At 27.7% G+C, this 18098-nt stretch overlaps 2 protein-coding genes across 2 annotated transcripts; one reads left to right on the forward strand and one right to left on the reverse strand.

The window, feature by feature from the left end:
- Nucleotides 1-2923: 2923 nt before the first annotated feature.
- LOC103573845 (uncharacterized) lies at nucleotides 2924-5691 on the forward strand. The gene is made up of 3 exons (XM_008553082.1): nucleotides 2924-2930; nucleotides 4140-4831; nucleotides 5229-5691. Exons 1-3 carry the CDS (start codon nucleotides 2924-2926, stop codon nucleotides 5646-5648), a joined length of 1119 nt encoding a protein of 372 aa, XP_008551304.1. The 3' UTR covers nucleotides 5649-5691.
- A 3868-nt stretch (nucleotides 5692-9559) lies between these two features.
- On the reverse strand, nucleotides 9560-10957 carry LOC106693843 (uncharacterized). Its single transcript, XM_014443171.2, has 2 exons — nucleotides 10868-10957; nucleotides 9560-10707 (listed from the first exon to the last, which is right to left on the reverse strand). Exons 1-2 carry the CDS (start codon nucleotides 10955-10957, stop codon nucleotides 10081-10083), a joined length of 717 nt encoding a protein of 238 aa, XP_014298657.1. The 3' UTR covers nucleotides 9560-10080.
- Between the last annotated feature and the right edge of the window lie 7141 nt (nucleotides 10958-18098).

Genomic DNA, 18098 nt, shown 5'->3' on the forward strand with positions numbered 1-18098 from the left:
TGGCTAGAATTAAAGCTTTCTAATTCATGCATAATTTTTTTAAATTTTACTTTTCTACAACCATGCAAATTTTGTTCGTGCAAATTTAAATTATTTTCATGGAAGCTGCTAATTTTGAAAGCATATGATTGTTGATTATCATCTTTATTTATGTAACCGGAATCTTTTTGAGTAGCATCACTATGATTGTAAGTATTTGTATAAGATTTCTGACGATTAAAAATATGCTGCTTAATAAGTTCTGGTGATATAGCAATCATTTCCTCTTTTCGAAAGTCATTTGTATCACTATTACTTACTTTAATTACTATACTGCTTTGAATAGGAGTTGAGATCTCTTCCGAAGTTGTATCCATCGATGTTGGTAAGCCTTGCGGTCCACGCCTACAAGAAATAAAAGTAGCTTAGGAAATTTTATGTATTACTTTAATAAGATTGTAAATATGTAAGTTTATTTAATAATGAACATTTTTATGAAAAGATCTTTAGATAAGAGATTTCAAGCTTTGAAATGTTTTTTTTTTTAACATCTCGATACGATAATTTGTCACGATCATTTCGACTTCCAAACATTACTGTAAAATTTTAAAAAATTTTTCGTTTCTTTAATTTTTTGCATGACCGTATCATGACGAATTTGAAATAATTATTATTTTTAAATTAAAGAAATTACTTATTTTGACTTAAATACATAAACGATTGTTCCAATAATCGCAAATTTATCATTGTTCCATTATCTACCCTACTTGTTCGTTACTGATTAAAAAATTGATTACATACCTATCCAAACGTTTGCTTTTTTCCGGCAATAATTTCGTCGTTTGATGTTCTTCGTGTTCCCCATATTTTTGTGATAATGATCTTAATTATTGTCCCACCTCTATTCCAGTTAACGCTGGGTAAAGATATTTTACAAATGTTATATTATTTTTTGTAGGATTAGAAATAAACCTTATCTAACATCCTGAAAAAGGATTTGTTGTTTAATTTGTTCTTAAATTGGTTGGAATTCATACTTACCAAAACAGTTTCACTATTTTTTTTAATATTTATTTTTTAATATAAGCTGTAACTAATAAGAAAAATGATTGAATTCATTCTGAAATCGAAATAATTCTATTAAATATTTATAAATGAATAACTCAATATTTAAAATTATCAAATTTTTATAAAATCAAAAACGCGTATAAAATATTTTCAAAATCAAATAAAAACTACTATCGTTAATTAAGAAATAACTCTAATAAATGAATAGTCTTTTTTGATAAGTAGAAAATGACAATTTGATAATTTTCATAAATAACTATTTTTTATTTTTCGCAAAGATCTTTATTTCATCTTATTATTAATTTTTTCGGTTTATAAAATGTTTATTTCTGCTAATTAACTAAATTATTAATATTTTATCATTAATTAAATATTTTTTTCAAGGGAAATTATTTATTCATTTCTTTTATATGCAGTTTTTAAACAAATAAGGTTTTTCATTCTTTCTCTTCCAATAGAAAGTAAATTTATGAATATTGTGTATTAATTTAGAACAGTTTAAAAAATATTTAATTTGCTTTTTACTCGTTGGAAAAAAAAATTAGTGCTTTTTTAATGTAATTTCATTAATAAAATATAATTCCAGATGAATTTTTTTAATTAGTAGTTCGAGAAGCAAACATTTTTAATTTTCGAAAAATTAAAAAATATAGTGCATAATAAGGTATCTGAATGTGATTAATTTTTTGAAAAATAAATGTTTCTGTTACAATACTATTTGTTAAAAAATATAAAAATAGAAATTTTATTTTGCTGATCACTGATATCAATATGTATTCAAAGACATTAGAATAATTCGATGTTTAAAAATTGCAAAAATTATAATCAAACTCGTGAGACGGGAATATAATAAAATATGATATATTCTCAGTGGGTTTGCAAAAAAAAACTATAACCCACAGCTTATAATAACATTTAAATGTTTAATCACATTTAACCCTTATGTTAATTTTTGTAAATACTTACATTTGTAATGAGATCCTTGTATTTAAAACCACTTCACTTGTATTGGAAAATTCCTGATTATAAGTAACTAATTTTTTATCCAAAATAGTTAATTATACTATTATTGTTATATCAATGTTATGTAGTATTTATATTATTATTATGAATTATCGTTAAATTCAATTCCTTACAGTAAACCGTATGAACCTATTGTTTTATTATTTTTCTGGTAATCCCACTTACACAGCTATGAAAACACAAAAAACATTTGAGAGATGGCTAGCTATAAATATATATACATATAATATATATATATATATATATATTATATGCATGAAAGTGTGTTTACGTGCGAAAATATTCATTAAATACGTCGTGTATGGCACGAATATTTAAAATGACAATTTTTTTGTATACATCGATTTTTACGATTACAGAAAGTAATTGTTTGACAATAGCCAATGTAATATCACTTAAATAAATATTTTTACTTAAATGAATGTACCCTAAAAATTTATATTTTAAATTAATAAATTTCCACAAAAGGAATCATGACTGCACATATCTAGATATAGGTTGGATTCGGCTTGGTCGTTTGCACGCTTTCAGTACACATACATACATATAACATCACATGTATAAGGCTGTGGGATGTAGTGGTGCTCACCGTGCTCAGAGCGCCCAAGAAGAATCCAACCCTATATGACTACTAGCTACGTTCCGTTGTTCTTGTAAAAGAAGGACGCTTACAAATTTGTGGTGGGAGATTAGTGTCTTTGGTTCGGCTATTGGTAGCATTGCTTAATTCTCTTGATTCCATGCTTGCATTTATAAGTCGTTCAAACAAAAGACAACGCGTTCAAACTTGTTCAACGATTGTGCAATAAATAATTATTGTCGTCTCCAGATAAAGTTCGTCACTAAATTCATCATGAACCGTAAGTATTACTTCAATAATTTATAAAAATATATTTTCTTCCATAATTATTTTGTTCGCAACTGTTCTTTTATATTATAATTTGATTATAAAAATAAATTGTAGTTATAAGAAAATTAAAATCTCTTAATTATAAAGTTTACTAGAAGTATATTTGTTTAAACTTATAATTTATAATGATTTATTGCGACGTATTAAAATTTGATTTATCCTATAGATACACTCGAGTATTTTTACATGTCGTTTAATAAATTACATCAAAATTTATATCCTAGTTACAAGATACCTAGAGTTACTTCAGCTTAATAAAATTCAAAATAATCGTCATCAAATATTAAAACATTTTTATAAAATTTAACTTCATTTGTTAACTTATTTCTTTAGTCAGATTTTTTTTGTAACGACGTGGAACACATTTAAGTTAGAATTTATTTTCGCTTGCTGTTTCCTTTGTTGCAATACAAAGACAGTACTCTGGTATATTATAAAAAAAAAAAAATTAAATTAAATAAACGCTAGGTTCCTTCGTTTTTTTAGAATTATATTTTTATCTTTCTATTTATTATTGGGATTTTTTTTTATGATAATGTCACGGGAAACGTATCCTATTGCCTCTTATTCAATGCAGAAACTTTCGGTAACATTACGCTCATCATCGTTAATTCCTGTTGACTATATTACAATAATGAAAATAAAAAAAATTATGACAAGAAAGAAAAAAATTTTTAATTTTAAAATAGATGATAAATAAATGTTTAAATTATTTTTGTATATTTTTTAACTTAATTAAGTAAACTGAGCATGCATTAGAGTACTTATACTAATTTTCAATAACAAGAAAACTATTTTGAACTTTAATTGAGATGTTCTACGAAATTCAATTTTTTCCCTTTTTTTTAAAACTTTAATTACCTCTTGATTTAATTTATTTGATCTGAATTTACGGAAAAGAAAAAATTTTTTTTTGTTAACTTTACTTCACATATATTGAAAAAAAAAAAAAAAAAAAAAAAAATATTAACCTTGAGTGAGTCAAAATCACATTAAATTATTAACTAATATTTGAAGATATATATATATATATATATATATATATATATATATATATATATATACATAATATATAATATATAATATATAATATATAATATATGTAATTTTACTGTTGATTTATTTAAGAAAAATTTCATTTTATCTTTTCTTATTTTAGGTAAAAGTAGAGAAAAATACAGGAGCCCGACTCCTCCACGACGAAGTCGTCGATCACGAGGTGATCGTGATGATTTCACGACCGGTTTCGCTACACATATAGTTCCAAAAAATATATCAACAGTCGATTCTCAAAAGAAGCTTTCATTGATATCTCAGAAAGTATCTGTACCTTCAACATCAACAGCTGATCAGTCTGTTGGTGTTGAATCAAATAAAAAATCACCAAAAAATTTAATAACGAATAATGGAACTCTTATGACTGATGCAAACAAGGAAACTTTGACAATAGATAAACAGTTAATGACTGAATCGGTTTCTAATAAGCAACAATTACCCTCAGATTCTCTACAATCAAATGATTCAACAACATTGAAATCCACACAGTCATTAATTCCGTCTAAACCACAGCCAGTCACCAATTCTCAATCTGTTGATCCCAAGGTATCAGAACGTCAACAGTTGTCTACTAACTCTCAACAATCATCAGGTTCATTATTCGTTCAAACTCGTAAATACTCTAAAAATAAAAATGCAATACATATTTCCACAAATGGAGCACATTTCTCAGGTACACATCGAAATCATAAGAAAAGATTTGTCAAAAATAATTTATATCTTAGAGTGAAAAATTTAGAGTCTATGATAAAACAAAACGGAAGAACATCTCCACAAGTTAGTCGTTCAGGACAGGTAATTACGTTTTTTATCATGCTCTATTTTGAACATTTGTTGAAAGTGATTGAAGATCATTTTATCCTTTTTTTATTTTTTTTTTATTTATATCCTTATCAACGTTGACTTAAAAAAATTTTCATGGTCTCAAAAGCTATAACTTAAAAATATCGCAGTAAAATAAAAAACATTTAGTGTTTACTGCTGTTCTTATTGAATTATAATTTGTTAAATGAATTTTTAGAAGTGTCAATAAATAGAAACGTCAACTTTCATAAATTTTTTTTGTTTATTTTGGTGTGATAGTATAACGAACGTTGTAGCTGTTTAAAATTTTCAATATATAAGGACATATTCTACTTTATTTTTCTTTTGAAAGGATGTAAAAATAAGTTTATATTATTTAAATTTTTAGAGATGTGTACCAAATGTTACCACGGATGCTGTTTCAAGTTCAACATCGGTTCAATCGACTGATCCAAAAACTAATACTTTAACCTTCATGAGTGAAACAACTCCCACTTCACAATTTCCTCTAATGATAACATCTATGGTACCAATAATGCAACCGTGCACTGCTCAACCGATCCAGCCTGTAATTCATTCACCAATGTTGTCGATCATGAATCCAATGACAAATATGGCTTCTTTTATTCATCCGATGAGTCCAACATCATCAATGACTCCGACAATTAACCCTATAATGGCAGCTGTACCATCTATGATGGGACCGATGGGACCAATCGTACAAAGCGGACAACCGATACGTCGTTTTATCCAACGTCGCAGTTACGCATCATTTTTTCAAGACCCATATTATCACTACTTCATGTAAAAGAGAAAAATATTCCTACTTATTTCGTTTACTTAGTAGTTTAAACTTCATTTCATATAAGAATAATTGCACAATAAGACAAATATTATTACTAGTGATAACAGTTTTCTGAAGAGATTAATATTGATAAAGATATAAATAAATAAATATTTTTATCCACAAATTGTAAGCTCATTGAATTATGAAACAAGTTTTAAAATATTGATAGTGATATTGTTATCTGAAATATTTGATATAATTACTGACTTTTTTTTTAATCGAGCAACCTTTATTTTATAAATAAGAAAAAAAAATGCATCTTACTTTTAAAATCCCTAAAATAAAATTGTGCAATTATTCCCTTTTCATATGAAAGTAAAATTTCTTTGATTTAATATCTTATTTTTTATCATGAAAATAATAATATTATTATTACTTTATATTATAAAAATTATATATTATTACTATATATATATTACTACTTTATATTAAACTATGTTAAGTGAGCGAATAAATCAGGTGGATCTGGTTTAGGCGAGGTGAATTAAACAATTAAAAATTACACAGATTTTATCAATAAATAAATTATAGATTTATTTACACTTTAAAAATTATGAGAACTTATATTCAAACGAATGCGACTAGAAATTAATACGTGATAACGAATGCAAACTCAGATATTCAATTCACGTATAAATTGGCACGTGGTCAGTAGCGGTTAAGTTAACGGAAATTAATTCACAATTAATTACTAGCGAAAGAACAATTTATATATTCTCAATAAATAGCAGCCTTAATATACTGACTAAATATTGAGGAAAATTCAGCGTAGCGGTTTAGTTTTATATCACAAAAGAATGAATTACTGAAGCGGTTTCAAGCACGAGGTTGCAAGTAGCGAAGCACGTTGTAGAATAGATAGATGGTAGCGTCGTTGAGTCGTCGCGAAGCTTGGTGTCGACGTGGCAGCCTTGCTGCATATAACGAATTTTTTCATTGGCTTAAAAGCGCGCCAACAGGTAGCAGTTGATAGCGAACTATTTCATTGGCTGACCAATATAAAACGAATTATGTGATTGGCCAACTTGTAGCGGGTTCTCAAGGCATCTTGACACGGTCCTGAGTTAGAAATTGTATGTGCCAGGCTCAAATAGCGAGTGACCCGGCACTATTCTGACCTTCAGTCAGTAGCGAGCTCGGCAACTCCCAAATCGAGCGGAAATGCACGAAGCTTGATTCAAACTAGTCAAGCTCGTGACTGAACAAACTAATAATATTATATTTACACAGAAAAAAATGATTTCTTGGCACTAAAAATGTTTACTAGTCCCAAAAAAATTTTTACGTACCCCAAGAAACTGTGCATTATCAATTGAAAACAAAAATTTTCTCGGAGCAAGAAAAACTTTTTTGAGGCGAGAAAAAATTTTTTGCGCCAAGAAATTCATTTTTGTTCTGTGTATTTTTAATAACGTATATTTGTTGAAAATCCTTTCTCTATTATAATAACATAATAATTCTTAACTAATCATAGATATTTTCTAATTTTCTATATGGTACATGATTGTGAATGTAGCAGAGATCAGACAAATTTGAAATTATAAATAAATAGAGTAAATAATTAAAAAAATAATATTTAAAAAAATATGCACTTATTAATTTTAAAATGTTTTGAATTCGCATTTTTTAAAAATTTTATTTCATCAATTATTTACTCTAGTTATTAGTTTCAACTTGTCTGATGTCTACTACATTCACACTCATGCATGGTACACGTCAGTATTGTTTTTTTGGTCCATGAGACATAATTATTTTTTTTCAATGTATCATAAAAATAAGTATTTATTTATTAGAAACAGCAAGAGTCGATTCAATTTTAAAATTACAATTTATCCTCAAATTATAAACCATTTGTAATACTGTTTTGAAAATATATAAATTTTTAGTGATGTATTTTGATTCATGACATTAATTCTATCATATTATTATATTTTTTACTATTGAAATAAATTTAGAAAAATATCCAAAGTGATTTCATTAACAATAAATTTTATAATCAATAATTCAAAATGACTAGTAACTAAACCATTATGATAATGAAGTTAGCCGTCTTATAATTTTTGAATTTTTTTAAAAATGACAAATTAAAAAAAAAATTTTTTTAAATTACACCTATAAATTTTTTTATTTTCGACATGCAGATATTTCAGTTTTTTTTTTTTTTTCGTAATTAATTTGTTGAGAAAAAAAACCAAAACCTGTTAATTGTCTGCGAACTTCAGGATCATAAAACATTGTGCGATCTTCATTACTAAATCTACTCAAAATAATAATTTTTACTATTTAACATTGAATATAAAAAGATTTTATGACAATAAAGTTAGCGGACATCTGAAAATTTTTAAAATTTTATCATATTCAAATGTAATTTTTTAACCAAAAAATTTGAAAATAAACTTTTAAAAAAATTCTAAAATCAGTACATGCATTTTTTTTATTTTATTAATTTAATTGTTTAATTTTTTTATATGTAATTTTAAAAATTGTCTTATGTCTGCTAAATTTGCACTCATGACGATTCTCAATAATCTAATGATAAAAATGAATCTAAAGAGTATAAGTTTCAAATTAACCGCTACATTTTATGAGGATAACGATTAAGAGGCATGCGCAGTGTATCTCTTTGTGCAGAATGTAAAAATAAAAATGTGAGGTTCAAGTGGAGTTGTAGCTGGTATCTCATGTTGTGTACTGAGAAATAAATTAGATATTTGATCAATACTTAATTTCAATCAATGATTATTACGCACTTAGTTCCAAAAAAACGTAAATTGAACTACAATATCATGATAATTAGTGGATAGAATGTTATAACATGGAAATAGTCATTCGGAAAGTGTTATCTGACTTCTTTGAAAAAATTGAGGTTAAAGATGACGTTGCAGATGTACAATTTTTTATCTTGTATATTTAAAATAAGTCAAGTAGTTCGACTTTTCATAAAATTTAAACTAATATTCAAAACATTTTTTAATGTATGTCTTATCATACCGTTCATGGTGGCTAAGTATTATAATAGATTTAAATTTAAATGGCTTCTGTCTTGTATGTACGAATGTTATGGTTATTGCTCTAAAATACGCAAATCTTTGAATAAATGACTGCATAAAATAGCATGTGTTGGTATTTTTTATTACATAAGCTTATAAAATCATTTGCATGTGCTTTGATAATTTTTTTTTTATTTAAACAAAATATTTAAGGGGCTATTTTTAGTGCATGTAGTAGATTAAATATCATACTTTTGGTATGATCTACGACACGAAGTATAGATACAAGGAGTCCGAACGTAATGTTGAACGAATGGTCTCAATTTAGGGGACAGAATTTTCGCCGGCAGAGCGCGCCATTTTTCAAGAAGTACTCGTTTAAATCCTTACGCGGGAAGTTTTGCTGCTATTGACAGCTCTGGAAAAAAATATTTTGAGAAACGGGGAATAAAATTAAAGGCAATCTGCAAAGCTAAAATCATGTGGTATTAATGGATAATAATTTAAAAATTAGTAGAGATCATACCATTTTATTCAATGAAAAAAAGTAGATGAATGCTGAAAAAAAAGTTTTTAAATAAATAAAGTAAGTAACTACACAGTGACTTAAAAATTTACTAGTTAAAATATTTTAAAAAATTTCAATATTACGATAAATATACTTTATGAAAATAATTAATTAACAAGTTATTATCAAACATATTTATTATTAAAATGGTATAAGTTACAAACAAAACGAGTTTAATATTTAAAAATTAAATTATTTAAGTTAAACGTATATTCAGAATCTTTCTTTGTGATCTAAAATACTGAATGTTATTTATATTAGAGTGAATAATTTTTTTTATAATAGTAAGCGCGAGTTAATGTAATTTAGAAATCTTTCGAGATTTTTTAGATTTAACTTTTCTCTCCGTAGCACTTTTATTAGAACACTTGACTAGAAAATGCCCCCGCGTTATTAAAAAATTATTATTTGTTGTTTCCGTCTTACGTTTTTGGATCAAACGTCTCAACTTTCGACAAGTAATACATCTGTATTCCACAACTTTTCTTTTATATCATTCCTCCGGCAATAATATACCTGTGCAAGTGACTGAACATCTATAAAAATGAAATATTAAGATTCAATTACACAAGTCAAACACGGTACTTGAGATTTTAATTACTTAGTAACAACAGCATTAGTTATTGTAAATTAATGTATCTAAATTCATGGTTACCTTTTGTCATCGTATCCAGTTCCACTGCAGAAAAAGGTGTTTTCTAAAGAGCTTAATAACTGCCAAACACAATCAATTGACGAAATATTTACATCCATATCAATAAGGATATTTGTTTTGGCATTCACGATCTGTAACGTAAGAATAACTTTTTGATACCATTCAAATAATTGTTTTCAGTTAAGCCTGGAAGCTTCTTACCGTAACTTTAAGATCTTTATGAATTTTTACGTGACAAACTAATTCCAATTTTAAATTTATATATGATAATGAAATATATGAATCTTTAATCACAGTCCAACTCCAATTTTTACGTAGTGGCTGAACTTCTAAAATTTTTTCTATGGAATGAAACGAAAACTTTTCGGGCTCATTTATGATCACCAAATTATCACTATTAATCAAAATATTTGTACCAATAGCAAAATTTGTGTTTGTAGAATTTTTATTGTCAGGCTCAATTACTTCGTTTATAATTTCATTTACGATTGTTGACTCAATAGACTCAATAGGATTTAGACTACAGTCGACAATCATATCATCGTTAATTATACCAGAGGTATTTGAACGAACATCATCTGATAATAAGCTGTAATTATTTTCATTGGTAGTCACATTGGATTTTGGTACAGCATTCTTCTTCAAATGAACTTTTTCGTATTCATAAAAATATATACTCCCATCTTTTAGAACCTCTTGATTACTTTTAATAACATCGTTTGGATTAAAATGTAATTCGCAAATAAAATTGGTATTTTTTAATTCTTTGCCAAGAGCAGTGCTCCATTTGCTGAGCATTTCAATATCCTTTTAGAAAAAAATATTAAACTAAAATAATTACTTCTATACTACACAAGAAAAATAAAAATGTAACATTTTTTAAACATTATTATTTAAAAACTACACTAATGTAATAATGAATTATTTATTAACATAAATTTTTAAATATTATTTTGAGGTGACTCACTTTTGGTGCTTTGAATAAAGCCACTTTTCCTAAATGCTCACTTGCCTTTCGGCCACTAAGACAACCATCAACGGCACAACACTTTCCCATTTTTTTATAAAAATAATTATAATAAATAAATTAATATTTTATATTTAATTTAATATATTTTTTTACATTGACGAGCCAGGTTAGCCAGTCCGTATGTCCGTGTGATAATAATAATAGTATCGGTACCTCCTCAACACTCGCGCAGCCTGTGGCAAAAAAGAGAACTATGATCTGGGTCGATTATTTGTGTACATAAATAATGTGAAAAATCCTATACCGTTCGGACTCCTTGTATCTATACTTCGTGATCTACGATATCAATGGTCGAATAGCGATTTGTGATGATCAAAAAGATGGCTGAACGTGTAATACACTAATTGGAGTATTATTTAATCATACTTATTTTGCCTTTTTGCATGTGTAATACACGTGATATCAATAAATAAAATATTATTGCTCGAAAATAAAGACATTAAAACCAAATATGTCATCTCTATGTAAAATGTCGTCATGTATAAAGTGACCCTTGATGATATTTGTCAACACAAGAGCTTTGATAATCATTTGTATGACCTATAAACAATTTTTTTCTTATTTGGATCTGGAATTTTAAAGGGATTTTTTTGGTGCATGTAGTAAATTAAATATCACACTTTTGGTATGATCTACGATATGAATGATCGACTATTCATTTGTGATTGTTGTGATGATCAAATTGATGGTTGACGTGTAATGCACTAATTGTAGTATTGTTTAATTATACTTATCTCGCCTTTTTGAGATTGTGTTATACACATGATATAAATAAATAAAATCTTATTGCTCGAAGATTGAGGCATATTAAAACAATACATTTAATCTTCTCTAAAATGTTATGTATAAAAAGACACTTATTGGCATTTTGTAACACATTCACGAAGAGAATTTCGGACTTAAACGATTGTATTGTTACTTATTTTAGTTATTTAAAGAACAAAATAGTCATAACTATAATGAAGGATTTAAATTTATCCTATTTTTTGTATCGAAATTTTTACAACTTAGAATGATAACAGTAATCATCTTCGAATACAACAATTATAATCTTTAATAGTTACAATTAGAACATTCGATAGTAATCATTGCCACCATCAATTGTTGTTGTTATAATTTTCAATGGTAAAACTAATTATTATTATCACTGAAAAATTTACTATCGTAAAATTTATTAAATTTATTAAATAGTTAAAATTAAAAATTTACTATCGTAGATAGTATAGTTTTCTCCGTGTGGGTCTTACATATAACTTGCATATATATTTTAAATGACATCTTTTTTATTTTATTAATAAACTAATTTTTTTTCTTAGTGCACATGTGGTAGATTAAATTTCACAATCTTGATATGATCTCCTGCGATGTTAATGGTCAAATAGCCATTAATAATCGTTGTGATGGTCACATTAATGATTGAACATAGAATGAATCAATTGTAATATTGTTGAATTATATGTTTTTCTCGCCGTTTCGCATTTGTACTAATTCGAGTATGAGTTTATCACAGCTTCCTCGGATTAATATAACCGTAGAACATTCTTACTGTTATATTCCTACTTTTGTATATCATGTTGCAAAGGTTGAATGAAGGCAATTTTAGGGAAGAGTAAAGTGGATTGGATGAGTCGAGGATGCAGGCTAATATCACCCGAATTCTGAAATCGTGTGTTTATCTCGCGTCACACATTGAAATTTTCGTAACACCTGCATTAATACTGAGAATTGTACCAATAGCTCAGCAAGAAAATACTGCTATAGGGTAGAAATACTATTTGTGGTCACTGCTTCATTTTCGGACTTTAAATGGTTTTTTTAAGTAATGAATAATATTAAACAAAAACTTTCATTGTAATAATGTGATTGAAGTATCTTTGAATCCAATTCAAAAATTAACTATGCCATTGTATATTATACAAATTATTTTATAAAAATTTGTGGTCTGACATGCTCTGAGATGGCCAAAAACAGTAGCTTGACTTTGATTTTTAAATGCTAATTGTAGTAATATAACAAGGAAAGCAATGGTTTTTTATGAATTCAACAATTTTTTTATTGGAACTCATTACTTTTAAAATTTTCTAAACGCAACTGACAGTTCGGTTGGATGTTAGAATTGCAAAAATACTTAGAGACTTATAATTACAATATAAGATTCTAACAGAGAATAAATGAATTCAGAAATTAACTGAGCAGACAGAAACTGGTCAGTTTCTGTCTGCTAAATCGCATTGGCCTAAAATCAACTATTGAAATTGATTTAACTGGTTAACACAGGTATTGAAACTGCAAGATGAATTAAAATTAAAATGTCATCATGTTGCTAGTAAATAATTTCATTATAAATAAATATAGACGTTAGTAATATTCAAATTAAAAAATGTTTTTCAAACTAAACTAAACTAATTTAGATTTCTCCATACTGAAAAAATAAATATATATAAATATATATATATATATATATATATATATATATGTATATATATATATATATATATATATACATATATATACATATATATATATATACATATATATACATATATATACATATATATATATATATACATATATATACATATATATACATAAAAATATATATATATATATATATATATATATATATATATATATATATATATTTTTTTTTTTTCAAATATATTGTTGACAGTATTTAAAAACTTTACTTTTTAATCATAAAGATTGTCAACATTATTCATTAATGAATTAGCAACACAACATAAGTCAACGATAAAAAACTTGTGAGGACAATGTAATTTATCAATATCTACATGAGCGATTCGTAGAATATTGTTTTATTTTAATTGGCTTCAGACGTTTGAACTCATATAATCGTTTACCGTCATCTTGTTTCATTCTTTGCTATCCAACATACTGCACACAAAAAAAGATTTCTTGGCACAACAAATTTTTTCTCACCCCGAGAAAATTTTTACTTGCCCTAAAAAATTTTTCGCATTATGAATTGGTATCAAAAATTTTATTGGGGCGAGAAAAAAATTTTTTGAGCTAAGAAAAAGTTTTTGCGCCAAGAAATTTTTTGTAGTCCTAAGGAAATTTTTCTTTCCATTTATAAGGAATTTTTCTTGCGCCAAGAAATCCTTTTTTTCTGTGTGTAGAATTATAACATAACTTGGATGAATATTTTTACCTTGGGTAGTAAATGAATGACTCTTAAAAAATTCACTGTCGAAATTGTCAGTTTTACCTTATCCGATAAATATCTTTGCTTTTCTAGTCATTATGACCGCTCCGACTGCATAAATGATGAATGATAAATTTAATTTTAAAAATAGAAAACGTTGAAAATTAAATATCATCTACAAAAAATGGTAACACATTACAAAATTTGCGGAGTAACACGAATAAAGTCCGAAACGAATGTGGAGCGGATGATTTTTTTTATTTATTTAATTCCTTCTGAGCGAGATTCACTCTGAAGTGGTTATCTATATTTTATTTACAAAAACAAATTTTGTTGACTGAAATATGAGAAGTCATAATCCAACAATCAAAGGACTAAACTACAGTAACATCATTAGAAAAAAAAAATTAATTATTGGTAATTGAATAAATCATTTACATGATTATGAATAAGAAATTGTTTCTGTCAAATACACATTTATTTTAACTTTAAACTCCGGATCGGAGTAATTGTGAATTAAAATAAAATCCACATTCACTTTAATTTATTGTATTACTTATAAAGTTAACATTATAATTTTAATTATTATATTTATTCGTTTTTCAAACGATAAAAATGTAGACGAATTCAGTTAGTCATTTAAAAAACAAAAGATATTTTTCATGATTACTAAAATAATGGTCTTTTAGAAAATACAAAATGTAATTTGTCAAATTCAAAACTTATGTAATTATATTTTTTCCATAAAAAATTAACTAAAATAATATAACATTTCTATTCTTCGAAAGAAAAATTTTTTATAAATGGAAAATAAAATGAATTCAGATAATTCTCTATAAAATAAATGATTACGATATATTAAAATGATTTGTTTTCGATGAATCGACAATTGGAATTATTGAGTTACTTGTTTTAATATTGAGAAGAATTTTATAATTTAAATTAAAAAATTTATGCAAATTATTAAAAATAAATATATACTGACATATTAATATCGCTTGAGGAAAAAATATAAATTACTTATCATGATTAGTCAGTTTATATTTTCTATTTATTTACAAAATAAATTTATGTTTTTGATACAAAAGTGCATTAGCTATTCATGTCATTAGTAATTAAAATTGAAATTGAAAATCTGAGAGATAGAATTTTATAAAAATGTATGTTGATGATATTAATTTATGAATATTCGTTTTTATACACTCATATGACATCCCAATTAAAATAATTCATGTGGTATTGCATGGGCACCCATAGGAATCCATATAGAAGAGTATGGATTTATGTAAGAATCCATAAGGATTAATACAGCAGTGTAAGGATTTAAATAGGAATCCATGGGTATCTGCATTTCCATATGGGAAATCCACATAGAAAACTGGGTTTTTGCATTCCCATGTTGGAAACTCACATAGGAAATTTTTGGTACCTGGATTCCCATATGGAAACTTAGATAAATGGATTCCTTTTTTATGGGAAATTCATATGAGAATCTGGGCTCCAACATAAGTAATTTCTATAGAATCCAGGGTATCTGGATTTCTATGTCTATTATCTATTGATACGAGTATATGAATCTATGGATTCTTATCGGAAACCATATGGGAATCCATTCGAAACTGCCATGTGGGAACCCACATAGGAATCTAGGCAGGATTCCCATTAGGAATTTTTTAATAGGTATAAATTTATCTTCAAATGAAATTAATTCATTTTTAGCCTACCTGTTTTTAAATAAAATGTAAATGTTCACTTTATCGGCTAAGTTTAATCGCATGAGTAATAACTGTTAGTTATTATTCTGATCACAGATGGCATTTTCTAAAATGCCATCTAGCGATAAGTGAACGCAAAATTCAATTTTTTCCCTTTCATGGCCCCTTAAGACCATTGACTGATTTCTTAGCAAAACCATTAAGAGACATGAAAAAGTCATGCATCCGAGACTATTGCTCTAATTAACATTTTTTTTTCATATTTTGAATATTTTCTAAAATCTATGTTATATCTTATTTTTTAACTGAAATATTAAGGTTTCAAATAAAGAAAGTTTTATTTAGTTTCATCGCGTACGAGTTGAAATATAATATAATGATTATCAAATCGTTCCGCTCTTGGGTCTTGTTCCGGTATTAGGACATTTACCTTATTTTACTTATTTTCTAATAATTTAATCAATTAAATCTTTTAATTTTTAACTGAATCCTACAATTGTGTCCAAACTTGTATAATATTGTAATTCATACAGTTTTTAACTGTTTTACTTATTCATAGTAATTAAATTATTTAAGAATTTTAACATTAAATTCGACTGCTGGTCAAAAATGTCACTGTTTCCGGCTTGAATACTGGGAGAAGCTTGTTTAAGCGGTGCGTTCGTCTGAGTACTAACGCTCATTATGTAGCTGGTAGAGAGCGACGCACTGCTCTTCTCTGAATGTTGGACGACATCATGAAATTCTATCGGCGGTTCAACGATCGTTGAGGTAAGCTCGAATCCAATATTATCTTTTCCAAGAACTTTTCCTTATTGATGATTTTCTTGCAGATCTTGCTGGCGTTATAAAGTCTCTATGGCTTCACTTTTGGACGAAAGAGATAATATTTTTTGCACGTGTAGATCATTATGCCCATGCATGGTAAAAACGTGAGTACTATTATGATGCCTGTGTTAGTGGCCGTGGTTATTTTACGTTAGAATATTTTCCGTTTGTGTTATCCTATATGATAGAAACTTTCTCCCAAGCTTTCATGATGGTTACAACGAAAAGATTGTAAGTCATATTCTGCCCTGTTATGACAAAACGACGAATCTCGAGATACGCTGTTTTTTCGTAACAAAGCTAAAAAGTTTTATTTAGTGTCACTTAATAATAGGGTATTATTTTTTTTTTATTTTTATTTTATTGCATTAAACAGTTACAAAACTTGCTTTTAGCAAGGAAAGGCCTTTATAACTAGGGTAGAATACATTAATGTATATAAATAATATTAAATACTATTACAAGAATACCTAGACAACAAAAGTTAAATTACAGTAGATTGCACTATCAAAGACCAAGATCCCATGCTCTTAAAAGCGAACATTTTTCAAAAAACTGCCAATAGCAAATAAGGCTTTGATGTCGGAAGTCATAAGTAGACTGGTCGTTGATCCACTGACTCTTAGAACTTCTTGCAGGTGGTAGTTGCGAAGTGCGGAAAACAGAGGACATCTGACGAGCATATGCTCAATACTGTCCGGTTCCTGGAAGTTACAGAGCTGGCAGTTGGTGTTCGGAGCAAACTTCCATGTTTGCTTGTTCACGGTTATTGTGCAGTAGTAACTGTTTGACAGTCGCAGTTGCGCAATTGTGCGTTTGGTCACCAGTGGAATTTTCAGCAGGAGATATTTTGCTGGTCCATACCGGGCTAGTCTGAGTAGCGAAAACCCGAGAGACTTGGAGGCGCTTGAAGCATTAATATCTTTGCTAAGTAGGACCTCACGGTAACGCTGAAAGATCGAGTCGGTTCTTGCATCCCAGCAAGCCGGGTCCAGTGTATCCAAAAGATCCCCAGAATCACATTCGAAAAGAAATTCTCGCGATTGCGTGGCCCAGTTGTAACGCGAAGTCGCTGCAGTGTTTTCGGTCAGTTGAAGAAGGCGCAAGAGACAGGCTTTGTGTACAGTCGAGTCGTAAGCTTTTAGGGTTTTGATTACCTATCTCCACACCAGCCTCATGGCTTTCCATACCACCGGTGTTAGTCCGAATTCGAGACGCACTACCCAGTCCGGCGTGTTTCTTGGGAGCTTGAAAAGTTTTTCATAAAAAAAGGTTTCTGCCACTTCTAGAGAATTGCGATACCAAAGACCCCACGTAGGAAACACATAGAGAAAGACTGACTTCACCATGCTATCATAGATTTTATTATATGCTTCCAGAGAATCACACTTAGCCTTAGCTAATATAGCCATGGCGGCACCAGCTGTACACTTTGTCTTCTTTACTGCCAATTGAAGAG

Source organism: Microplitis demolitor, chromosome 9 (genome assembly GCF_026212275.2).
Source record: "Microplitis demolitor isolate Queensland-Clemson2020A chromosome 9, iyMicDemo2.1a, whole genome shotgun sequence".
In the NCBI taxonomy this organism is placed as follows: Eukaryota; Metazoa; Arthropoda; class Insecta; order Hymenoptera; family Braconidae; genus Microplitis; species Microplitis demolitor.